The sequence below is a fragment of the Megalobrama amblycephala genome, linkage group LG19 (genome assembly GCF_018812025.1).
Source record: "Megalobrama amblycephala isolate DHTTF-2021 linkage group LG19, ASM1881202v1, whole genome shotgun sequence".
Lineage (NCBI taxonomy): Eukaryota > Metazoa > Chordata > Actinopteri > Cypriniformes > Xenocyprididae > Megalobrama > Megalobrama amblycephala.
The window spans coordinates 39,347,177-39,369,671 of record NC_063062.1 but is presented as its reverse complement, the minus strand read 5'-3'; the positions used below and the strand labels follow the sequence as shown (position 1 = coordinate 39,369,671).

The 22,495-nt window shown below is 35.2% G+C and overlaps 1 protein-coding gene across 4 annotated transcripts in view; it reads left to right on the top strand.

Annotated features, from left to right (window-relative positions):
- The window catches only part of LOC125254117 (SPHK1 interactor, AKAP domain containing), a 94,550-nt gene that overhangs the window by 34,949 nt on the left and 37,106 nt on the right, over positions 1–22,495 (top strand). For all 4 annotated transcript variants that reach the window (XM_048168559.1, XM_048168556.1, XM_048168558.1 and 1 more), the window contains exon 3: positions 5,605–5,715. In XM_048168559.1, coding sequence (XP_048024516.1) covers positions 5,605–5,715 — 111 coding nt within the window. The remainder of the gene's footprint in view (positions 1–5,604; positions 5,716–22,495) is intronic.

The window sequence follows — 22,495 nt, the reverse complement described above, 5'->3', positions numbered from 1 at the left end:
TTTATTATTATTATTATTATTATTATTATTGTTATTAGTACATAAATATAATAATGACAATAATAATAACAATAATAACAATAATAATAATTAGTAGTATTAACAGTATATTATTTACAGTATATATTATTATTATTATTATTATTATTATTATTAAATAAATAAATTATTAAATACATTTTAAGTTGAAATTAAAATGAGTTATTAAAGTGTTATTTTATTATTACTTTTAACATTTTAAAATAATATAAAAGAGATACAAATAATAAAACAATAATATGCATTATTATTTAATAAAAATAATTATATCACTTATGTATTATTATTTATATATTGTTATATATAATTATAACAATAATTGTCATTGATTATTATTATTAAATAATATATATTGTGTTCTTATTATTATTATTATTATTATTATTATTAAATAATGCATATTTGTGTTTTATTATTGTATTATACTAATTATTATTATTATTACTAATAGTATAGTAGTATCACATTATATAATAATGAGTATTATTATATTATTATTGTTATTAGTATATAAGTATAATAATAATAAATAATAATAATAATTAGTAGTAGTATTAACAATATATTATTGCTATTATTATTATTATTCATGTTTTTAATGACATTATATTTATGCAAATCTGTTTGGTCACAAGATTTATTTTGTTCTGTGCCTTGATTGCGCTTGTTGTGAATCAACGCTGACACTTATTGCTAGACCCAATACTAAAGAAAAAAAAAACACACTTTTATGAGTGTTTGGCTTTCCATACATTTCTTTACAAAACCGGCTGAGTAACTCTGAGGATGGATTACTGTGAGAGGTCATTTAATTTGGCCAGCAGATGTGATTAACTTTTCTAAAAAGTTTCTAAAATAAAATAAATACACATTAATCTCTCGCGCGCTTATCCATTGCATGCTAATGATTATCCATCTGCCGAAGGTTATCGTTTCCTGTAATGGCATATTAGCTCTGTCAGTAGTTTAACCACGTTGAACTGTGACGCAACTGTCCCAGCGACCCTGTCATATGGTCGACTCTGCCAGGAAAACAGTCGGTACAGATGGCACACGCAGCAAGGGCAGAGAAAATACACACATGTGCTCGCACATAAATACACAGATACAAACACCCACAAACTCAAATTAAACAAAGTAAACACATGCACTGTCACACACACACACACACACGCACACGCACACGCACACATACACACACACACACACACACACAGAGGGATATGTGTTTACTCCTTAAATACACACTGAGATAATCAATGCTTGCTTAGCCACACAGACAATGACTCAAACTGAAGGTTACACACTAACAGAGAGGGTTTATGTTTGTTTTAGGGATGTCTATCGTACCAGTAGTAGTGGTAATTCAATTAGAGGTCTATGTTTATTTATGTAATAGCAAACATTTTCAGTTTGCATTTACATTTTGCATCAAAACTTACTACTGTTTGTGCCTGAATGAAATAAGCATATGTTGAACACATGACCTGCACATATACGTTCATGTTCAACACGGTTCACTGAAGGGCCATACGCTCCACTCTTCATTAATAATCCATAATAGTCTATTATTGACTGTAAAGTTTGTATGTTACACACCAGTGACAGCATGATTGCCAGAAGTATAAGGCCATAATAAATATTCATATGTAAATTATACTAAGTAAATTTCTAATCAGCACAGACACGGTGAGGTCAAAGGGTGCTTGCTTGCCATGGACCGGATAGAATGAGATGCTTGTGTGCTGAATATTTGATTGAGGAAAAATCATTTAAGTGTGAGAGACTGAAAAGAAATGAATTATGTGTATTGCAACAATTCAGCTCATACTGTATTAAAGTAATATGCACTGTATGCAGATTATCCACAACACACTTCCGTATGCTGTAAATCAGGTCGCATCGCTTCTGGTTCAGGACTTTTTTTTAGCTTTGAAGGAGCGAGCAAAGATGAGCAAAACCGATGTCTATTGCATATGCAGACTGATATCAATTTTTTTTTTTTTTTTTATCTAATCACTAACATTCAGATATTAAAATTAAAGGCACAATATGTAAGATTTTTAGATTAAAATATCCAAAAACCACTAAAACAGTGTTTTGTTGACTTGTGTACTTACATTATCCCAAATGTTTCCAAGAATGTTTAAATCCAGAGAAATAAGCGATTTTAACCAAGGATACGGGACGTGTCCGTGCGGTTTTATTTTGTAGAATCCATGGAAACACCAAAGACGCTTATGTGTTTTATTAGACAAGTGTTTGTATATATTTATAGACAGAAAACTAATCATTGTTATAAAGCTCAACACGTTTAGTCTTATTGTTTGAATCATGTTTTCTTGATTTTCTGCGAGTACCATGATTTTATCATGCGTCAGAGAAAAACACTATTTTGTGAAGTAGCTAACATAGCATAATCAGATGCAGCTTTATTTTTAGTAACAGTAATACAGCATTTTCTCCATCATACAATATGTTTTAAAATTAATTGCATGCCATTTAGCAACACAAGCCATTCGGCATTTATTAATATGATATTCTAATATCGATCTAGCTTACATAGCAGCCGTGGAGCGAACGTTCAGAGTAACGTTATAACATCATTTTCAACACACTCAAATGTATCTAATATGATAAACAGTGCTGCTTTACCCCACATTCACTTGACCAGAAGAAGCGGAAGCGGCGACTGTGTCATAATAAGAGCTCTGCTGCTCTTGAGTCATGTGTCGCGCTCGTCTCTCGTTAGCAATCGCTCCAGCGGCCTCATTCTGCTCTCACAACACTCGGTCCTGCTCTACTTCATACTACAGTAATGTTAATAATCTCATTCATGAACATGATTTCTGCCCGAGTCCCGTCCCGAATCTTTTCCACCAGCATCAAGCTAAGAATTTGTTTTGAATAGGCGACCTCTAGTGGTGAAAAAATACATATTGTGCCTTTAAATAAAATGTCAACAATAAAAATAAATAGCTAGGTTAGCTGCTTACTTTAAATGTGTATATATATATATATATATATATATATATCAGTTCATACTGCTGTTAACACTTTCTCTGACAAGGGGATGCAGTAAATGACTTTCAGAAACTCAAAGCACATTCAGAGGTGTAAACACTAATGTGTTCTGAAGCATCCCAGAGGACTACAAAGGTCTGCTTACTCAAACGAACACATTATCATTGTGCCAAAGGATTTAAATGGGGGACTAGGAGTGCCACTTAAAAATAAAATGATCTAAATGAAAATCTAAATAAGTAAACCACTTTTTTCAAATTGATAAATGCACTTATTTATTATAATTTAATAATACATATTTATTAAAATATGTTTTGAAAATGTAATTAAATATTACAAATAAAAATGTCTCTGCTGGTGCCCATCGTAGATCAAGAAGGCATGTCTTTAAATTCAGTTTATTTCTTGTGTGTGAACTGTACAGTGGCATTTCTTAACACAAGTGACAAATGGATCAACAAAAGCATGTGACAAAAAGTTCAAGAAACGCAGCTGGCAAATGGACTATAAGAAAACCAGTTGATCAATGTTTTTTTGTAAATGCAATTTAAAGTCACATTTAAAATGAGTTATTAAAGTGTTATTTTATTACTTTTAACATTTTAAACATGCTTACGCCTAAATGTTGATTTGAAAAATTATTTAATTTTACTGTCACATGCAACTTGATTTTTAACCCTTGTGCGTCCTTAAGGACATCTTTTATATATATATATATAATTTTGCCTGTGTTAATGCCAACAGCATAGATTTTAAATAAAAGTATGTATTTTTATTAGTAAATCTTTTTTACACTAGGTACACAAAATAGTTACATGCAGGTCCTTAAGGACAAAAATGTCCTCACTGAAACCCATTAAAACTGCAATTTTTAATCCCAGGGCCATTTAACTACATTTACATTACATTTACATTCAGTCATTTAGCAGACGCTTTTATCCAAAACGACTTACAAATGAGAATAGTAGAATCAATCAAATCAACATGAGAACAACTGCTTTGAAGTCACATTTTGACAGTAACATGCTTGTAGCAAGGATTTTTTTTTTTTTTTTTAATAAATACACAAATAGATTAGAATCAAGGTAAGTGCTGCTATTACTGGGTCAAGTGCTGATGAAAAAGATACGAGCGTTTTTTTGAAAATGCTAAAATTCAGCTGCTCGGATAGAGCGTGGCATGTCATTCCACCAGCCAGGAACAGACCCGGAGAAGGTCCGTGAGAGTGATATTGTGCCCCTTTGTGGCGCCGTTCACTTGCAGAATGCAAGTTTCTGGAGGACGCATAAGTCTGAAGTAGTGAGTTAAGGTATAGCAGTGCAGAGCCAGCGGTTGTTCTGTAGGCAAACATCAGAGCCTTGAATTTGATGCGAGCAGCAGCCAATGCAGACTGATGAAGAGAGGAGTGACGTGCGCTCTATAAAATAATAAAATCTTTGTTAATAGGCTTTCATTCTGTTGAAATTTGTATTATTGAAATTAAAATTTTTGCTATTTTTTACCAGATGGTGCCATTTTCTAAGGTTTGGCCTATAAAGCAAATACTCGCTTTATTCCTGTTTTCTGCTTCTGCATATTAGAGCCAATTGGATAAATTATGCATATAATTGTGTGGGTGTGTTGGTATGTATGTCAGAGTGTGGTTTGTCTGTGTAATAAAAAAAATGTTTGTGTGTTTGCATGTAATATTTGAGAGAGAAAAACTCTACTGCAAATCACAAATCCAACCACTGTGTGTACCAGTGGAGTTTTGCTGGCATCTTAATGGGGGAAAATGTGATACTGCGCCCAAACAAAATCTTACTGAAAGCTCATTTTTTGAGATATCAACCTCAAATTTGGAACACAACTTGTTTAGATTTATTTTTGATTTTTTTTAGCATTTTTTGCATTCAACTTGTTTTATAAAATATATATTTTATATAAAAATGTGCTCATAAATCATCATAAAACCTCTAGAACCTTTTAGTTTCTTTTTTTATTATTCTTTTTTTTTTTTTACTTTTTTTTTTTTTTGGCTTCAACAATAATCTACCAAGGGTCTTCTATAAAATAAGACCAAATTTATGTCTGTAATCCCAAACTTCACATTTTTATGACAGTTTTTTGACAGTTATTTTTGTCCTCTAAGGACCTCAGAGTAACTTTTTTAATTGATACACAAGGGTTCAACAAATTAAATAAAGGTTTTTAAATGTTTATTTGTCCGTTTGACACATTTTATGACTTCATTTATGACATCATGACTGACATTTTCATTTTAAATGGCACTTCTAGTCCTTTAAAAACTCAAAAACACCCATCCAATCCAAAAATGTGAAAACCTAAACATATACATGCACAATGCCAAACATTTCTAGGATGTCTGAAATCAACAAACCACGATACACTGGCATGAACTCATGAAATCAGTGATCTTTCTTGATGAAATCCAATTTATACATGGTATTTTTAAAGATGTGGAGGTAAAAATATTTGTAAACCCTGTAAGTTTAACATTTTTTAAATGCTGTGCCTGATAAAAGTATGTGTTTTTGTCAGGTTTTGTGCAGTAACAGTGTTCTGGATTCGTCGGAGTACTGGCTGAAGAACGATAAGGCGCTCTGCAGAATTGGATTCCTGGAGGACCAGCATGATGGCGGCTGCCCGACAGTGAGTCTCTCTCACATATCACACACTTTCAGAACAGCTGAAATCATCGACACACATATGTCCATGTGATTTATGTTGCGTGTGTGCGCACATGTGACCGCGTGGAAGTGCGGTGGCATTTATATTGTGTTCAGCCTCCCACTGATAAATGTGGTCTTGATTGGGGTGATAATGTGGTATGATGTTGGCTGTGGCTGAATAATATATGCAGTAATTCTCTGAACTGAGAGAATACATTTAGCTGCACACGGATGACAGCTGCACTAACTGCAGGACAGGATAATTAGAGTCTAATGACAGATTTCATACCTCACTTTACTTTAATGACAAGTTTCTTGTCTCATGTAAATGACGGCTTTGCAACCATCTTACTATGCATAAAATTATGCCATGATCACGCTAGCATTTCTGCTCCTTGGTGATGAAACACTGCCTGTCTGATTATCTGCGTAATGCTAATTTTATGGAAAATTTATGCCAGGATTGTTCAGTGATGTAGGTCTCTGCTTAATTTTTGTGAACTCTGAAGCATTTTACTAGAATTCAACAATTAAAAATGATAGTTTGGGAAGTGAATACTCAATTTTGATTGGTTAGAATGTGTGCGTTATTTCAACATGCATTTTGACAAAGCTACTAAACAAAAACGCATTGCCTCCTCGCTGATAGGCATCAGTATGAAGTCCAAGATCACTCTCATATCGGTACTTTAGAAACATTATAAAAAAGTTGACCTAACTTAAGAAAAATAAGGCAACCTATTACAGTCAACTTGGTAAGTTAACTCAACTAACAACTGAAAACTTAAAAACTTTTGTAAATTCTTGTCGAGGCAACTTAAAGGGGACCTATTATGCCCCTCTTCACAAGATGTAATATACGTCTCTGGTGTCTCCAGAATGTGTCTGTGAAGTTTCAGCTCAAAATACCCCACAGATCATTTATTATAGTTTGTCAAATTTGCTCCTGTTTGGGTGTGAGCAAAACGTGCGGTTTTGGTGTGTGTTCCTTTAAATGCAAATGAGCTGCTGCTCCCGGCCCCCTTTCCAGAAGAGGGCGACAACAACAAAGCTGGAGAATCTCACGCAGGCAAAATGAGGATTGTCAGTAACGGTGTTCAGCCTTACATTGTTCAAACCGGAGTCGACACTGATGGAGAGACTCAGGAAGAAGTTACAACTTTTAGACTGAAACTGGACGTTTCTGAATGGTTAGTGGATAAATTTATGTAGTTGTTGTGAAGTTGATTCATCGACTAGCATGTGCCGTCATGTTCATCTTAACAAACCCGTATGGACGCCCACGGTACAGTACATAGTGTACCTGTTTGCCAAACCGAGCCATACACACCAGGCTAATGTTTATGATTGCTATGAAATGCTGTGAATGGTCTAATATTTTTTCCAAAATATTGCTTGGATATACCTTAAGCAACCTCCTAAGGGATAGTTCAGGGAACACATCTAGAAACATTAAAGGGATAGTTCACCCAAAAATGAAAATTTGATGTTCATCTGCTTACCCCCAGCGCATCCAAGATGTAGGAGACTTTGTTTCTTCAGTCGAACACAAATTATGATTTTTAACTGCAACCGCTGCTGTCTGTCAGTCAAATAATGGGAGTGAATGGGAACTCGAACAATAAGAATCAAAAAAACTGGCATAGACAAATACCAATTAAACCCTGCGGCTCGTGACGACACATTGATGTCCTAAGACACGGAACGATCGGTCTGTGCGATAAACCGAACAGTATTTATATCATTTTTTACCTCTAAAACACCACTATGTCCAACTGCGTTCAGCATTCGCTTAGTGAGGTCTGATCGCGCTCTGACATCGGAAGTAATGTCTAGCACTCATTGAAGTATAAGCGCGAGAGGTAAAAAATGGTATAAATACTGTTTGGTTTATCGCACAAACCGATCGTTTGTGTCTTAGAACATCAATGTGTCGTCACGAGCCGCAGGGTTTAATTTGTATTTGTCTGTGCATATTTTTTGACTCTTATAAATTGTGTTACCATTCACTCGCATTATTTGACTGACAGACGGCAACGGTTGGAGTTAAAAATCATCATTTGTGTTCAACTGAAGAAACAAAGTCACCTACATCTTGGATGCGCTGGGGGTAAGCAGATAAACATCAAATTTTCATTTTTGGGTAAACTATCCCTTTAAGGTCTACCTTTAGAGTCTTCATAGTGCGCTAAGAGACAACATTATTGGGAAATCCAGCCACGAACTCTAACTAACAGCCGCAGCAGTGGCAGCATAAATTAAGTCTGTAAAATATACGTTTTAATAATAATCACAAGATAATTATTTTAATCTCCAATGCATGCTGGGAACTTGGAAAACATTGTTCAACATAAAATTATGTGGTTCAGATGACTCAATATGGAAAGTTGGGACAACATTTGAACAGGTTTTGAACATACTTGATTATCTGAGTAAGGTCAACTTTTGTTAGCAACATGTTTAGAGTATTCTTGTTCAGTACACACAAATTAATAAACTGATAACTCCTACTAAAAAAATAGTATACAAACTATCCTGTTTGTTTCACTATCACAAATAGTGAAAAACCATTGGAGCACCTTGAAATACAAACCAATACAACACTGTTTTTAATTGTGCAAAGTGGGTCCGATGACCGCTGGTTCAGTTGCCAGAAAATAACAGCCCGTAATTTGTGATGGCAGAAAATCGTATAACATGTTCCGTATCAGTGCGCTGGGCTGGTCAGACTGTGACTTCTCCGCCCCCAGGCTCAGGTGCAGTCAGAACAGGTTTCATCAGAGCTGTGCTTTTACTGCGCTGATGTCACACATGATGTTCCTTTAACACAAAATCTCCACACAGGGAATCAAAACCCACACACACCAGCTGGCGCCAAGATTCTAATGCCAGCGCCGAGTGCCAACGCTAGGGTGAAGTAGAGAGAAAGTGAGAAAGACATGCTCTTAAAAGTAATTGAGGGGACCTATTACCCCAGATTCAAAGAAAGATTCAAATTTAATTAAACCTTTTAAAATTCAAATATTATTTTGATGAGTTCTGTTGATATAATAATGTAGATCATTACATTAAATTAATATTTTGAGTAATTTAAACTAAAATGTCTGTGTTGATAGATTTTTTTTTTTTTTATTGTCTTTAATTTGAAAATTGGCCAGTGTATTTTCCAACATGCTTTGCATAGGACTAGATAGTGTTTGTTTGTTTGTTTTTAGTAAAGGGAAAGACCTGTTAGTATTTAAAGTAGTGGACAATCAAAATATTGTCAAAGCAGATATCAGCCAATATTTGGCATTTTTAAATATCGGCATCGGCCTATAAGATTTTCTGTCTAAGAAGTGGGACATTTATTTTGACGGGGCTGAGAACGCCAGCGCCTTCTTCATTCACTAATCTTCATTAGTTTGCCTTCTCTGTTTAACAGTTCTGTCTAATAACTTATTAATTGAACTGTTAAACAAAGAAAGTAAACAGTATACAAAGAGTATTACAGCATTTGCAAATCTTTAAATATCTCATAAACATTTCGTTTCACCAACCTTGCAGACTAAGTTGAATCCAGCTGTGAGATCTTCTGAAGTGTGCATTTGTAGCCTGCATAATAATGTGCGTACCCCGTGCGTAACAGTCAGTCTGTGCGAATTGAATGTGGACAGGAGTTCTGATGTCCGACTTTAAATCCTTTATTTCAAAGTATGCTGCAAAAAACGATTGAAATTGTAGTGTTTGATTGATGCTGTTATAGCATACATTTTATCAGCAGCAAATGAAAGTGAACACTTCTTCAACACAGTATTTACATAAAAATCAGATCTATGAAAGTTGCTTACTATTAAGGGGTTAGAGAATGAGAATTCAGTCTTTACTCAGCCTCATGTCGTGCCAATAAAACTCAGATGTGCTTGTAAAACCTCATTGGTTCGCAAGTACGTTTGAGCCTCTGTTTACCATATTTGATGTGCTCTATGTATGTGCGTTGATCAATGTTTGTATGTGAATAACAGCATAAATTAAATCTATTCATCATGTAATGCAATCATGTATCTTCAGAAGATTAAATGGCTCAATATAGCTTTTTTTTTTTTTTTTTGCAATGTCTTCATGAAGCATCAAAGTGGATGCCTGGACTTTCAGGGACAGGGACAGAAATCTCTTAGGTTTCATTAAAATATCTTCATTTGTGTTTTGAAGATGAACGAAAGTCTTGTGGGTTTGAAACAATATGAGGGTGAGTAATTGAACTAACCTATTGTTAATGCTTAATTATGCTTATTAATTAAATTGTTCAAGAGGTTTGATACTCAAATTATATTGGGAACTTATAAACCCAGACTAAAGTAGTATAATCATAAAGAGCTCTGCTGTATATCAAAGCCACGGCCCACTGTGTCATATATTCACACAGCTGCATTCACTGCCATTATCAGTAATCAGCCATAGATCCTCCGCAGCCCATCAGACATGCTATAATGACTCCATTTTGTTGGTTAAAATGCAGAGGCATGGATTTCATGAGAATCACATTGGTGAGTTACATGCTACATGGTAAAAGGTAGATATTTCCTCTGTCCCTTTAAATATAATATAAAAACACCTGTAATTTTACATTTATGTGATCTAGAAGAGAACTCTTGCAGAATCTTAAAAGGTTAGTTCACCCAAAAATGAAAATTATGTCATTAATGACTCACCCTCATGTCGTTCCAAACCCGTAAGACCTCCGTTCATCTTCGGAACACAGTTTAAGATATTTTAGATTTAGTCCGAGAGCTTTCTGTCCCTCCATTGAAAGTGTATGTACGGTATACTGTCCATGTCCAGAAATGTAATAAAAACATCATCAAAGTAGTCCATGTGACATCAGTGGGTTAGTTAGAATTTTTTGAAGCATCAAAAATACATTTTGGTCCAAAAATAACAAAAACTACGACTTTATTCAGCATTGTCTTCTCTTCCGGGTCTGTTGTCAATCCGCGTTCACGACCCTTTAACGTTTTATTTTTTTTCACTGCATAGATTTTTTAACCCTATGAAATTAGAAATTTGTCCATCGATTACAAATGAATAGCAATTCTACAACATATCAATATACAGATTCAGCTTTATTGTACTAATGTTTTTATGTCATTGCAGTGAAACAGCATGTTTATACACTCAAAAAATATATTTATAAATACGAATCACATAAATTAAATAATGAATGATATGAATAATATGTAAGGATTATTTAATTCAATTTAATGGAATTTTACAAAATTGAAATTCATAAATCTTAAAAAAAAAAAAAAAAAGCAAGGCATTAAATTGATCAAAAGGGACAGTAAAGACTTTTATAATATTACAAAAGATTCTATTTCAAATAAATGCTGTTCTTTTGAATCCTGAAAAAATGCATCATGGTTTCCACAAACATTTTATGCAGCACAACTGCTTTCAACATAAAAAGAAGAAATGTTTCTTGAGCAGCAGATCAGCATATTAGAATGATTTCTGAAGGATCATGTGACACTGAAGACTGGAGTAATGATGCTGAAAATCCAGCTTTGATCACAGGAATAAATTATACACTTAAATATTTTTTTTTTTAAAAACAGCTATTTTAAATAATAACATTTTTATTTCACAATATTACTGTTTTTACTGTATTTTGATCAAATAATTGCAGCCTTATTGAGCAGAACAGACTTCTTTCAAAAACATTAAAAAGTCTTCACGACCCCAAACATTTGAACAAAGGTGTATGTGCAAAAAGACATTAAATTAGTGATTTCATGTGAAGTAAAATCAGGGTAAGAGGTCAAAATATAGTGTTGGTGGGTTTTGCTTAAATCGGAGGTCGGCAACCCGCGGCTCTAGAGCCGCATGCGGCTCTTTAGCGCCCCCCTATTGGCTCCCTGGAGCTTTTTCAAAAATGCATGAAAATGGAAAAAAATGGGAGGGGGGGATATATTTTTTGTTTTCATATGGTTTCTGTAGGAGGACAAACATGACACAAACATTCTTAACGTTTTCCAATGTTAATATTAATTAATATTAATATTCAATATTAAATTTCAACATTTCTGTCAACGAAGATTTGCGTCATAGCCTGCGACACACGTTTCATATGCATCGACGTCACTTTCCCGCCGAAAGCGCGCTCCCTCATCTGGACTGAGTGGCAAAAGAACCTGCTGCGTGACTGGATTTAATAGGGGAAACTGCGAAAACGCAAGTAAAAACAAACGATTACACTAAAGGTTGGACTCGAAATTATTTCTTACAACTTGTCAAATAAACCTAATCCATGGATATTGACATGCAGCCAGGAGTCGTGTTTCCTGACATTTATATGTGCCTGATTTGACGGCGGGGAAACACATAAAGCAAATCTGCCTGTGAATATTTTATATAACTACAATATAGGTAGGTTTAAATCCGCGTAATCACTTATATCATTGTTATATATATCGTCATATTGTCCAGCCCTAAAACATATATAGTTTTATAGTATAGTTTTTGTCAGTGTTTATTATAAAACACACAATTATGCAGAATATAAGATGTAAAATATTTAATTGATGATTTGTCAACATAATATATAACAATACAATATATATGGAATGATTTTTCCTCAAAATACAACAATTTGACAAAATGATAACTGCAAATCCATGTTTCTCTGTTGGAGTCCAGCTGTTTCTGTGAATTGCAGTGATCCATTTGCTTCTTTTTTTCTGTAGCTTTCAGCAGTTTTTAAATATATACCTCGGGAATACCTCATTATGTATTTGTAGCCTACTTAGTCATTTTGATAGTAGGCTAATATAGCTAATATACACTTACAGCCTGTGTTGCCTTCATATAAGGCTTATATAAGGCTTTTAATTTTTTGTGGCTCCAGACAGATTTGTTTTTTGTTTTTTTTGGTCCAATATGGCTCTTTGAACATTTTGGGTTGCCGACCCCTGGCTTAAACCATTCATGACTTTTCCCTGATAAATAATCAATTTAAGGTGTTAACATGACCTTACACATTGTCAGCTCATTAACAATAAAATCATAAATGTAAACATACTCAAGATACAGGACAAACACAAAATCTCTATGTATGTGCGTACTCTCTAACGTCATTGCGTTCCCACTATATTCCCACTCTTTCAAGACATATTGCCGCTCTTTTCCCTCATCTCCATCCTCCCAATCTGATTGTTTTGTTTTTGGCGAAAAATCACAAAACCATCTTATGTTTTTCTCTCATCTTCATACTGTGTTCCATTGGCATATACAGCAATTAACTGTACAGCATTGATCTCTGCTGGACAAGCTCAGAGAAGGAATACTGCCTCCATTAAAACAGTGTGTGAGAAATTCATTTGCTATTCATTCGAATTTAGATTATTAGTTGTCATTTAGCAGACAGGAAAAGGACAGAATACTAATTGCGTAGCCAGTCCCGCTGGAGCAGCCTGGTGTTCGATTTGTGTGTCACTGTGAACACAGAGCAGGACTAGGTTAACAAGAACTAGTTTCATACTTGGGATTAAATGTACATCCATTTTTTTTTTTGTGTTATAATAACAATAACGAAGAAGGTAGAGAAGGTGTGTGTTTCTCTATTTGTTTTTGTGAGTTCTCACTCTTTTAAAAGGCTCATCCTATCTCCTCTTCCTCTCATTTAGTCTCCTTTCATTTTGCCTCCTATCCCTTCATTAATATACAGTTTTGTACAGTATTAAAATCATTATGTCTATGGAAAGTCTGCATAAAACATGAAAACCCAATGTGTGTTTGTGATTTGCACCAGAGCTATAGGCCACCCTGGACTCTCTGTTTGGTCAAATTACATGCACTGATCGCTCAAAACAATTAGCATCTGTTATTCAGACTTTTGCATTTTTGTAAGGAATGCTGTAGGTCAGTTCTATCCCATCTCCGCCGCCCCATCTTACCACAACCAAGGTAACCAGAAACCCCATATTGACCCCTTTCTTAAGATCAGCGATATGATAGGACTCATTTCAAACTCTGACCCTTAAAGTTGGGTTGAAATGATACCTATCATTACATAAGTCAGTCAAAGATGACCCATGGAAAGAGAGGAACGGACAAGCTGAGCTATTCCTGTGTTAGAGGTACAGTCACAATACATTACACATATTAAAGGCCTCAAATCAATTATAATGTCAGTCAAGGGTATTTTTATTTCTAAAACAGTCATAAATTAATTTTATATGACCATATCCATCTTCTCTCTGTCCATTTATAATTAACCAGGTTGTTAATCTCCTCTAGTAGATGCTGTAACGACACCATCTAGACCAATAAAGCATCTTTCTCCATTGATGATCATTCAAAATTAGCTGTGTGTGAAGAGTGAAGAGTTTGGGATTGAACATGTTCTTGTGCTGAACAGTCTGTGCTGAAATGTATCGAGATGGCAATGTGTTCATTTATTTGATGTCAGAAAGTTCGCTATGACCTGTTTTTGTAGTTTAATGCTTGTGTTAACCTTTTAAGACACAGATCAGAACTGGACTTGTCAATTCATTAGGACTCATTTTTTGTTTTGCCTGAAATATGTATCGTATAACACCTTGTAGATAAAAATTCCTCCAAACATTGAATTTCCACCAAACATAGAATGTAGTGGTGTTCTGAAATAAATAAATCGAATGTAAATTCATGTACCAGATACAATTAATCTTGTCACATTTTCCTCCAAAACAATAACTAAAGGCAGAAACAATTTAAACAATATACTTTGTGTAAACTGATGCTCAGCTGTTCTATATACAGTAATAGTCGACTTATTTTTGGGTCATCAGTCGGTAAACACTGGTCACGGACACAGAGATGTATCTTAATTTCAGCAAGCTGATTGCTCACTAAAAAAAACTCATGTTTTAAGGTCATTTCAAGTTTTATTTTGACATGACATAAAGCGGTGATATCTAAGTGGGTGAGCTATTTACTTAATTTTTATTTAGTCTTCCCAGTAACGCCTTTTGTTCAATCAGACTGATTTGTGAATGCAAAACACACACGAAAACAAGAAGCGGGATTTATTGCATGAAACAACACTATCCAATCATAACTCGATTGAGACATTGCCTCCTTTCACAGGATTTTCCCCCATTCATTCTCACCTAACCCCTACTAAACCCATCGCATGTTTTAGGGGGTCTTTTGAAACTTTATGGTCTGAGACGAGGCAAGAAAGAGACGCGGCGTCCCGTTGTAACTTTACCTGCTGTTGGACAGTGTTACTTTAGAAAAACGAGTTATTTATACAAGGATTGGTTCACTTCAGAATTCAAATTTCCTGATAATTTACTCACCTCCATTTCATCCAAGATGTTAATGTCTTTCTTTCATCAAACAAAAAGAAATTAAGGTTTTTGAGGAAAACATTCCAGGATTTTTCTCCATATATAGTGGACTTCAACAGTTACCAACGGGTTGAAGGTCCAAACTGCAGTTTCAGTGCAGCTTCAAAGAGCTCTACACGATCCCAGACGAGGAATACGAGTCTTATCTAGCTAAACAATCAGTCATTTTCTAAAAAAAAAAAAATATATATATATATATATATATATATATATATATATATATACTTTTTAACCACAAATGCTCGTCTTGCACTGCGCCACGCATTACATAATCATGTTGGAAAGGTCACGCGTACAGAGCAAGTATCTACAAAGGAATGTGCAAAGACAAATGGCCTTTACAAAAAAAGGTAAAACGACGATGTCGGACAGTATTGAAGTTAGAGAAGAGAATGAGATGGAGTTTTTCACCTTACCGCGGTACTTCCGCCTACATTACGCGTAACCTTTCCAAGATGGTGCATCGCAGAGCAGTGCAAGGTGAACATTTGTGGCTAAAAAGTATATAAATTTTTCTTTTTTTAGAAAATGACTGCCTGTTTTGCTAGATGTGACCCTTATTCCTCGTCTGGGATCATGTAGAGCTCTTTGAAGCTGCACTAAAACTGCAATTTGGACCTTCAACCCGTTGAACCCCAGTGATGTTTTCCTCAAAAACCTTAATTTCTTTTCAACTGAAGAAAGGAAGACAAACATCTTGGATGACATCATCGGGAATTTTTAATTCTGACGTGAACTAATCCTTTAAATGTCACATTTTGCAATATTTGCATTGTTTTATTTTTGTAATATGGATTATTTTCTCATCCTTGGAGGAAACACCCCTGGTGCATAGTTCTTACTGGAACCATGCTTTTTTTTTTTACCTGTAAGTGTAGTGGTTACTGGGCAAAACCATCTTGTTTTCCTTATTAAATTGTATTGTTTTATATAGGTCTCGTTCAACAACACTTATAAGAATGTGAGCAATAACCATTCTAGTTCAGCTGGTTTTAGAAGCTTCAGCGGTGCATCTTTGCAGAGAAGCGACAGCAACAGCATCCCTTCCTGTACTCATTATTCTTTGCCTCAAGCAACAATCAAAATTTTCACAAAATGAAAAGATTCCTATACTTCAAACTTTAAAGTAAAATGAGAAAAGCACAGGCAATTTCACTCAAATGATCGCTCACCCTGGATGTCAACAAAATGTGACGGCCTGTGATTTCCATATATTTTAAAACTGGGCTTTAACTGGTTAACGGTTGCAGGCAGATCGTGCCTTCAGGATGTGACAGCATTACATGGTCATAACCACGGGCACAGATGTGAATTTGTGAATTTGCTTCCTCACTGAGCGCCTAGTGAACCAAGGACGAGGCCTCAGGCGGATCTCCCACAAACACACACACACACACGTGTGTGTCAAAACCACGAGAACCTGGGCTCTCTGTGACGTAAAGGTCTGTCAAGTGTACATCCGTGCACTATGATAATGTCAAATGACAGGACACATCAAAGATTAACCATTCAATGGGAGCGTGTGTTCTTGTGTCCGCTTTTTCACTCCTCCCATGCCCCATTTAGAAGCTCAGAGGATGTGAAAGCGCAGATCAGTGTGTGTGAACCCACTCGGTCGGAAATGATAAAGAGCACGTCTGCTCTGTTCCAGTAGTGCAATATGGCAACATCTCAAAACAACCTCTTTCCACTCCCATGATCCCCAGCTTTGTTCTTTTATCCGTTCCTCTTCATCCCTTTCTATTATTTTCATTCCTCTCTCTCTCTCTCTCGCTGTAGTGTTGTGAGCGGCGAGGTGGCGGCGTGTCCCAGCGGAGGTAATTTTTAGCCACGATGGCGAGTGTCTGCCGTCTCCCCTCTGATGATAATGGGTGAAATGAGTTTGTCCTTGGCACAGCCATCTCTGTCCTTCCATCCATGTCTCGATATTTCATTCCCACAAATTCCTCCCCCTTTCTTTCTTGGCCTCCCTCCTCTTTCCCAAGCTTGTATTTCTCTCTCTCCCATCTGTCTTGCCGTCTCTCTCTCCAGTGAAGAGTGAAATGCTCTAAGTTGAGAATTGACCCCTCTAACCCATTACGAGGACTCGTGCAGCGTGTGTGTGTATGTGAGACAGTGACAGATCATCTGAACTAGAGATGTCATATCAAAACATCAGTGATGCAGTTAAGTACAGAGACAGGATTTACAAGCAATAGAACAAATAACAACAATAGAACCAAGATACAAATCATTTAAAGGATTAGTTCACTTCAGAATTAAAATTTCCTGATAGTTTACTCACCCCCATGTCATCCAAGATGTTTATGTCTTTCTTTCTTCAGTGGAAAAAACTGAGGAAAACATTCCAGGATTTTTCTCCATATAGTGGACTTCACTGCGGTTCAACGGGTTGAAGGTCTAAATGTCAGTTTCGGTGCAGCTTCAAACACGATCCCAGATGAGGAACAAGTGTCTTATCTAGCGATACATTGTAATTTTCTAAAAAAAAAAAAAAAAATTTTAATTTTTACTTTTTAAGCACAAATGCTCATCTTGCACTGCTCCACGTGTGACCTTTCCAACGTGATTACATAATGCGTGGCGCAAGTGCAGGACTCTAGACTCTAGTGAAGTCTACTAAATGGAGAAAAATCCTGGAATGTTTTTTGAAATATGAGTAAATTACCCTCATGCTTAGTGTTGTCACGGTACCAAAATTCCAGTAGTCGGTACCGATACCATGAAGATTTTACGGTTCTCGGTACCAATTTCGGTACCACAGCAAAATCTATTGGAACTATTTTACTATTTTATATAGCCTAATTTAAAAACATTAAATATGATATGAGTTTGTGTGTGTATAGGCTACCTCAATTAAATAAATTTTGAAATATAAAAAAAATAATAATAAATAAATGCTCAAACATCCATTGTGTACTGTTGAAAAAACCAGCATATGCTGGTAAGGTAGGTTTTGAAGCTGTATGCTGGTCAAATGCTGGTCCTAAACAGGTCCTGCTGGTCCATGCTAGTCCTAAACTGGTCCTGGACCAGCATAAACCAGCTCAAACCAGCATACCAGCTTCAAAACCTACTTTACCAGCATATGCTCGTTTTTTCAACAGGGGTAAAAGATTTTTTTTTTTAACTTTATTTAAGCTATTCCGTCAGTGAAACAATATACTAGCCTGTAAATCTATGAAATAAATATCGGTAAAAACCGATTACCGATTTGTCTTCCACACAAAGACGCGTCATATAGCCAAAGTCCCGTTATTACTTTGATATAGCCGCTTTGCGCTTTGAGAGGGATGTGAGACACGAGCAGGAAAAATACCATTTCTCTTTAATAATATCTTCGTTATCTCCTGATGTTACAAACAAATGACACTTGTTGTAAAAGGTCTGAAGAGCCTCCACAGGGGCAAGACATTCAGGCTATATTTGATTTTGCGCTGCCAGAGAAAACGAAAGTAAAAATCACTGGTGTGTGAAACGCGCTATACAAATAAACTTGACGCGCCTTATAAAGTCTAATAACAAGCACAAACTCTGTTAAATAGAAACTGACGTGCAAGCAAAAAGGTTTCTGCCCTATGGTGTTTTTTCTACTTTTCTACTTTAGCCTATAATAGAATGAAAGAAACGTTATAATCCCCTGCTTGAGTGAAGATTTGGGAAATGTTCCATGTTCAGTGGAATAACTAATGGAATATTGTTAAATTCTCTGCTAATCAGGTGACCAGATCGCAATTCAGAAAACAGAATACGAAGCTTAAATGTATGGACTCACGCACCTCTCTCATTCGGCATTAACCAAAATGTTTCCATGGCTGCGATGTCACATTTAATTGCTAACCTATTATTTCTTCTGTAAACAAAGCTTTGTGCTTCACTCGTGTCATTTTCAAGCAAATACTGGTACAGCCCTATCAGTGGGTACCGAATATACCCGGATTCTCGGTACTACCGGTACTACAGAAATGCTGGTATCGTCACATTTTCAAAATTTCAGTACCGGCTTGGTACCGAAGTACCGGTACTTTTGACAACACTACTCATGCTCATGGAAAACAAAGTTGGAAAAGAAAAGTGTTTGCAAAAATGGTGATGTCAGATATGTATAATGATCATGAGTGCTGATATGTGAGGAATTCCATTTGTACAAATATTTTTAGGCTTGTGTAAAGGGAAATGTAATGTATAGATGGATACATTTTGGCCAAAAGTAAGCAAGTGAACCTTTATATTTAGTTAAAGCTGCTGTCCGTAACTTTTTTTGGTTAAAAATGATCCAAAATCAATTTTTGAGCAAGTACATAACCAGCCAGTGTTCAAAACTATCTCCTTACCTCAGCCCGATTCACAACGGTAAGCTTGTAATAATGTTTTATAATTTGGGTGGTACTGGTGGGTTTTCGTGGGAAATTCGAGCATGTCGCCGTTCGTCTTTGCGTCATTGTGTCACCTCTGTATACGTAAAGAATGAGTCCCAGCTAGCAGGCTACATCGCATGTGAGGTGGATCATTTATAGCCTTTTCTCACAGCGGCTGCAATAATTAAACTTATCATTTGGATGGCGGATTGTATGGTATGACAAATTAACGTTAGAGATTAGACTGTACAGAAATTGAAATCTACAGGAGGACGCTGAGGAGCCGTGCCGAGGCACAACCCACGTAAAGATAATAATTACTCAAACAACTGCAATTGCAGGTTTCAAACAGAGATGCCGACAAAAAGGCAAAATTACGAACAGCTTTAATTAAACATACACTGGTGACCTACACACTTCCGTGGCCGTCTGTCCTTTCTGAATAATAAATGAAAAGTTGACGTGTCACATGATAGCAGTAATCCAGACCATCCAGACTGAGTGCACCTGATTTGAAAGCACTAGAGGAACAGGTCATTAAAATGAAAATTTTAAGGTCAGAAATCATAATCAAATTGTGATTGTATATGCATATTTTATCCTGTAGACACATTAATATGCATTGGTTTTGAGTTGAGATGTTAATTAACACAATTTATATAGGGCTGAAAAATAAATTATTCTCACAGCAGGTAAACTGAGATGGGACTCCTCGAAAATTATAGTTTTTCCTTCATCAGTATCTTAATTATTGAAGCTTAGAATTTCTGAAGGCAAACAGAGCCAGTGATTTCATCAGTTCATTAGAATATTACACAGGAGGAAAGAGGCTTAAAAGTTCAGGATTCTACTTTGTTCTTACCCTTACTAAAATTACCAAGATTTTTGCACAGTATCCAAAGTTTAACTATGGTATTATAATTAGACAGGTTAAACTATGCTGGATCCTCATTATTATAATTAGATATAGTAAAACAGATATAGTGGGGATGTACAGTACAGTCCAAAAGTTTGGAACCACTAAGATTTTTAATGTTTTTAAAAGAAGTTTCGTCTGCTCACCAAGGCTACATTTATTTAATTAAAAATACAGTAAAAACAGTAATATTGTGAAATATTATTACAATTTAAAATAACTGTTTTCTATTTGAATATATTTCACAAAGTAATTTATTCCTGTGATGGCAAAGCTGAATTTTCAGCATCGTTACTCCAGTCTTCAGTGTCACACGATCCTTCAGAAATCATTCTAATATGCTGATCTGCTGCTCAAGAAACATTTAATGTGTACAATTGTACAAAATATTTGTGTACAATATTTTTTTTCAGGATTATTTGATGAATAGAAAGTTCAAAAGAACAGTGTTTATCTGAAATCTAATCTTTTGTAACATTATAAATGTCTTTACTGCCACTTTTGATTGATTTAATGCATCCTTGCTGAATAAAAGTATTCATTTCTTTAATTTCTTTTCAAAAAAATAAAAATAAAAATTCTTACTGACCCCAAACTTTTGAACGGTAGTGTATAATGCTACAGAAGCTTTGTATTTCAGATAAATGCTGTTCTTTTGAATTTTCTATTCATCAAGGAATCCTGAAAAAAAAAGTACACAACTGTTTTCAACATTGAAAATAATCATAAATGTTTCTTGAGCAGCAAATCAGCATATTAGAATGATTTCTGAAGGATCATGTGACACTGAAGACTGGAGTAACGATGCTGAAAATTCAGCTTTGCATCACAGGAATAAATTACTTTGTCAAATATATTTAAATAGTACACAGTTATTTTAAATTGTAATAATATTTCACAATATTACTGTTTTTTACTGTATTTTTAATTAAATAAATGTAACCTTGGTGAGCAGACGGAATTTCTTTTAAAAACATAAAAAATCTTAGTGGTTCCAAACTTTTGGACTGTACTGTAAATGTGAAGAACTTTGAGAAAGGCGTTAGAAGCTACAACTTCAGTAGTGCTTTAACTACAGTAAATTCATGGTAAATTTTTGTAAGTGTGGTTTTGAAACACATTTTAATCCATGTTGGTGTCTGTTTTCTCTTGCCTTCCTCATCAATACTGTCTGGAATATGTTGGCTGTTTAATGTTTCAGCTAGCTTTTTGTGGTTTGTAACAGATCCATTTACACAGCCTGACGCCCTGCGATGGCAATTTTGTGTTACAGTAAATGACCAGGAAGTAATAAGCATATCGCACACATAGAACTCCACAGAAAGCTCTACTGATTTCCACAGAATTGAAATCCTCGCCATTCTCAACGTTATATGCATTCCTATCCTTTGTGTGTTCATTTTTTAAATATTTTAGACACTTTGATTATCCTTTCAGCTGAAAAGAAGTGAATGAGCACATATAACAATATACAAACCCATTCCATAGAAATACACACATTATCTCCCAAAATGAGCACAGAAAATGCACAATAAAAGTAAGCAGATTTCATCTAATGAAACTTAACACTGACAGCCAGAAACCATCTTGTTTGGAGAAAGCAGTAGTGTAGGCTATTAGAATCACATTAATCCTGTATAGAATGACTCCTAGACTCTTATAATGTAGCAATATTGCATCACACTGTAAGTTGTAATATGTTAATATTGCAGTCCAATTTAAAAACATCCATTTGCAGCAGTATATCTTAAATTAAGGCTAAATTAAAGCTGGAAATGGGGTATGAAAAAACTTAATTGAAGATATATTAACAAGTCTAAATGTCTTACACACATATTTTTTTTTTTACCAGGAAACAAGGCATAAATAATTTCTTTAAATATGTTTTTGTGCCATTTAAACGTATTAAACATCTTAATGAAAATGTAAAAAAATGGTTTCTGTGAGGGTTAGGGTCAAAATGTTTGGACAGAAAATATCCATCCCAGGCACACTGGAAATATGTGTCTGTGGTGATATTTCTGCAAAATGATGTTGGGTCCCGGCAATGTTTTATTATGTTAGTTGTTGTCAGTGTTGCCAAGTCTGCAGTTTTCCCACAGAATTGGGCTACTT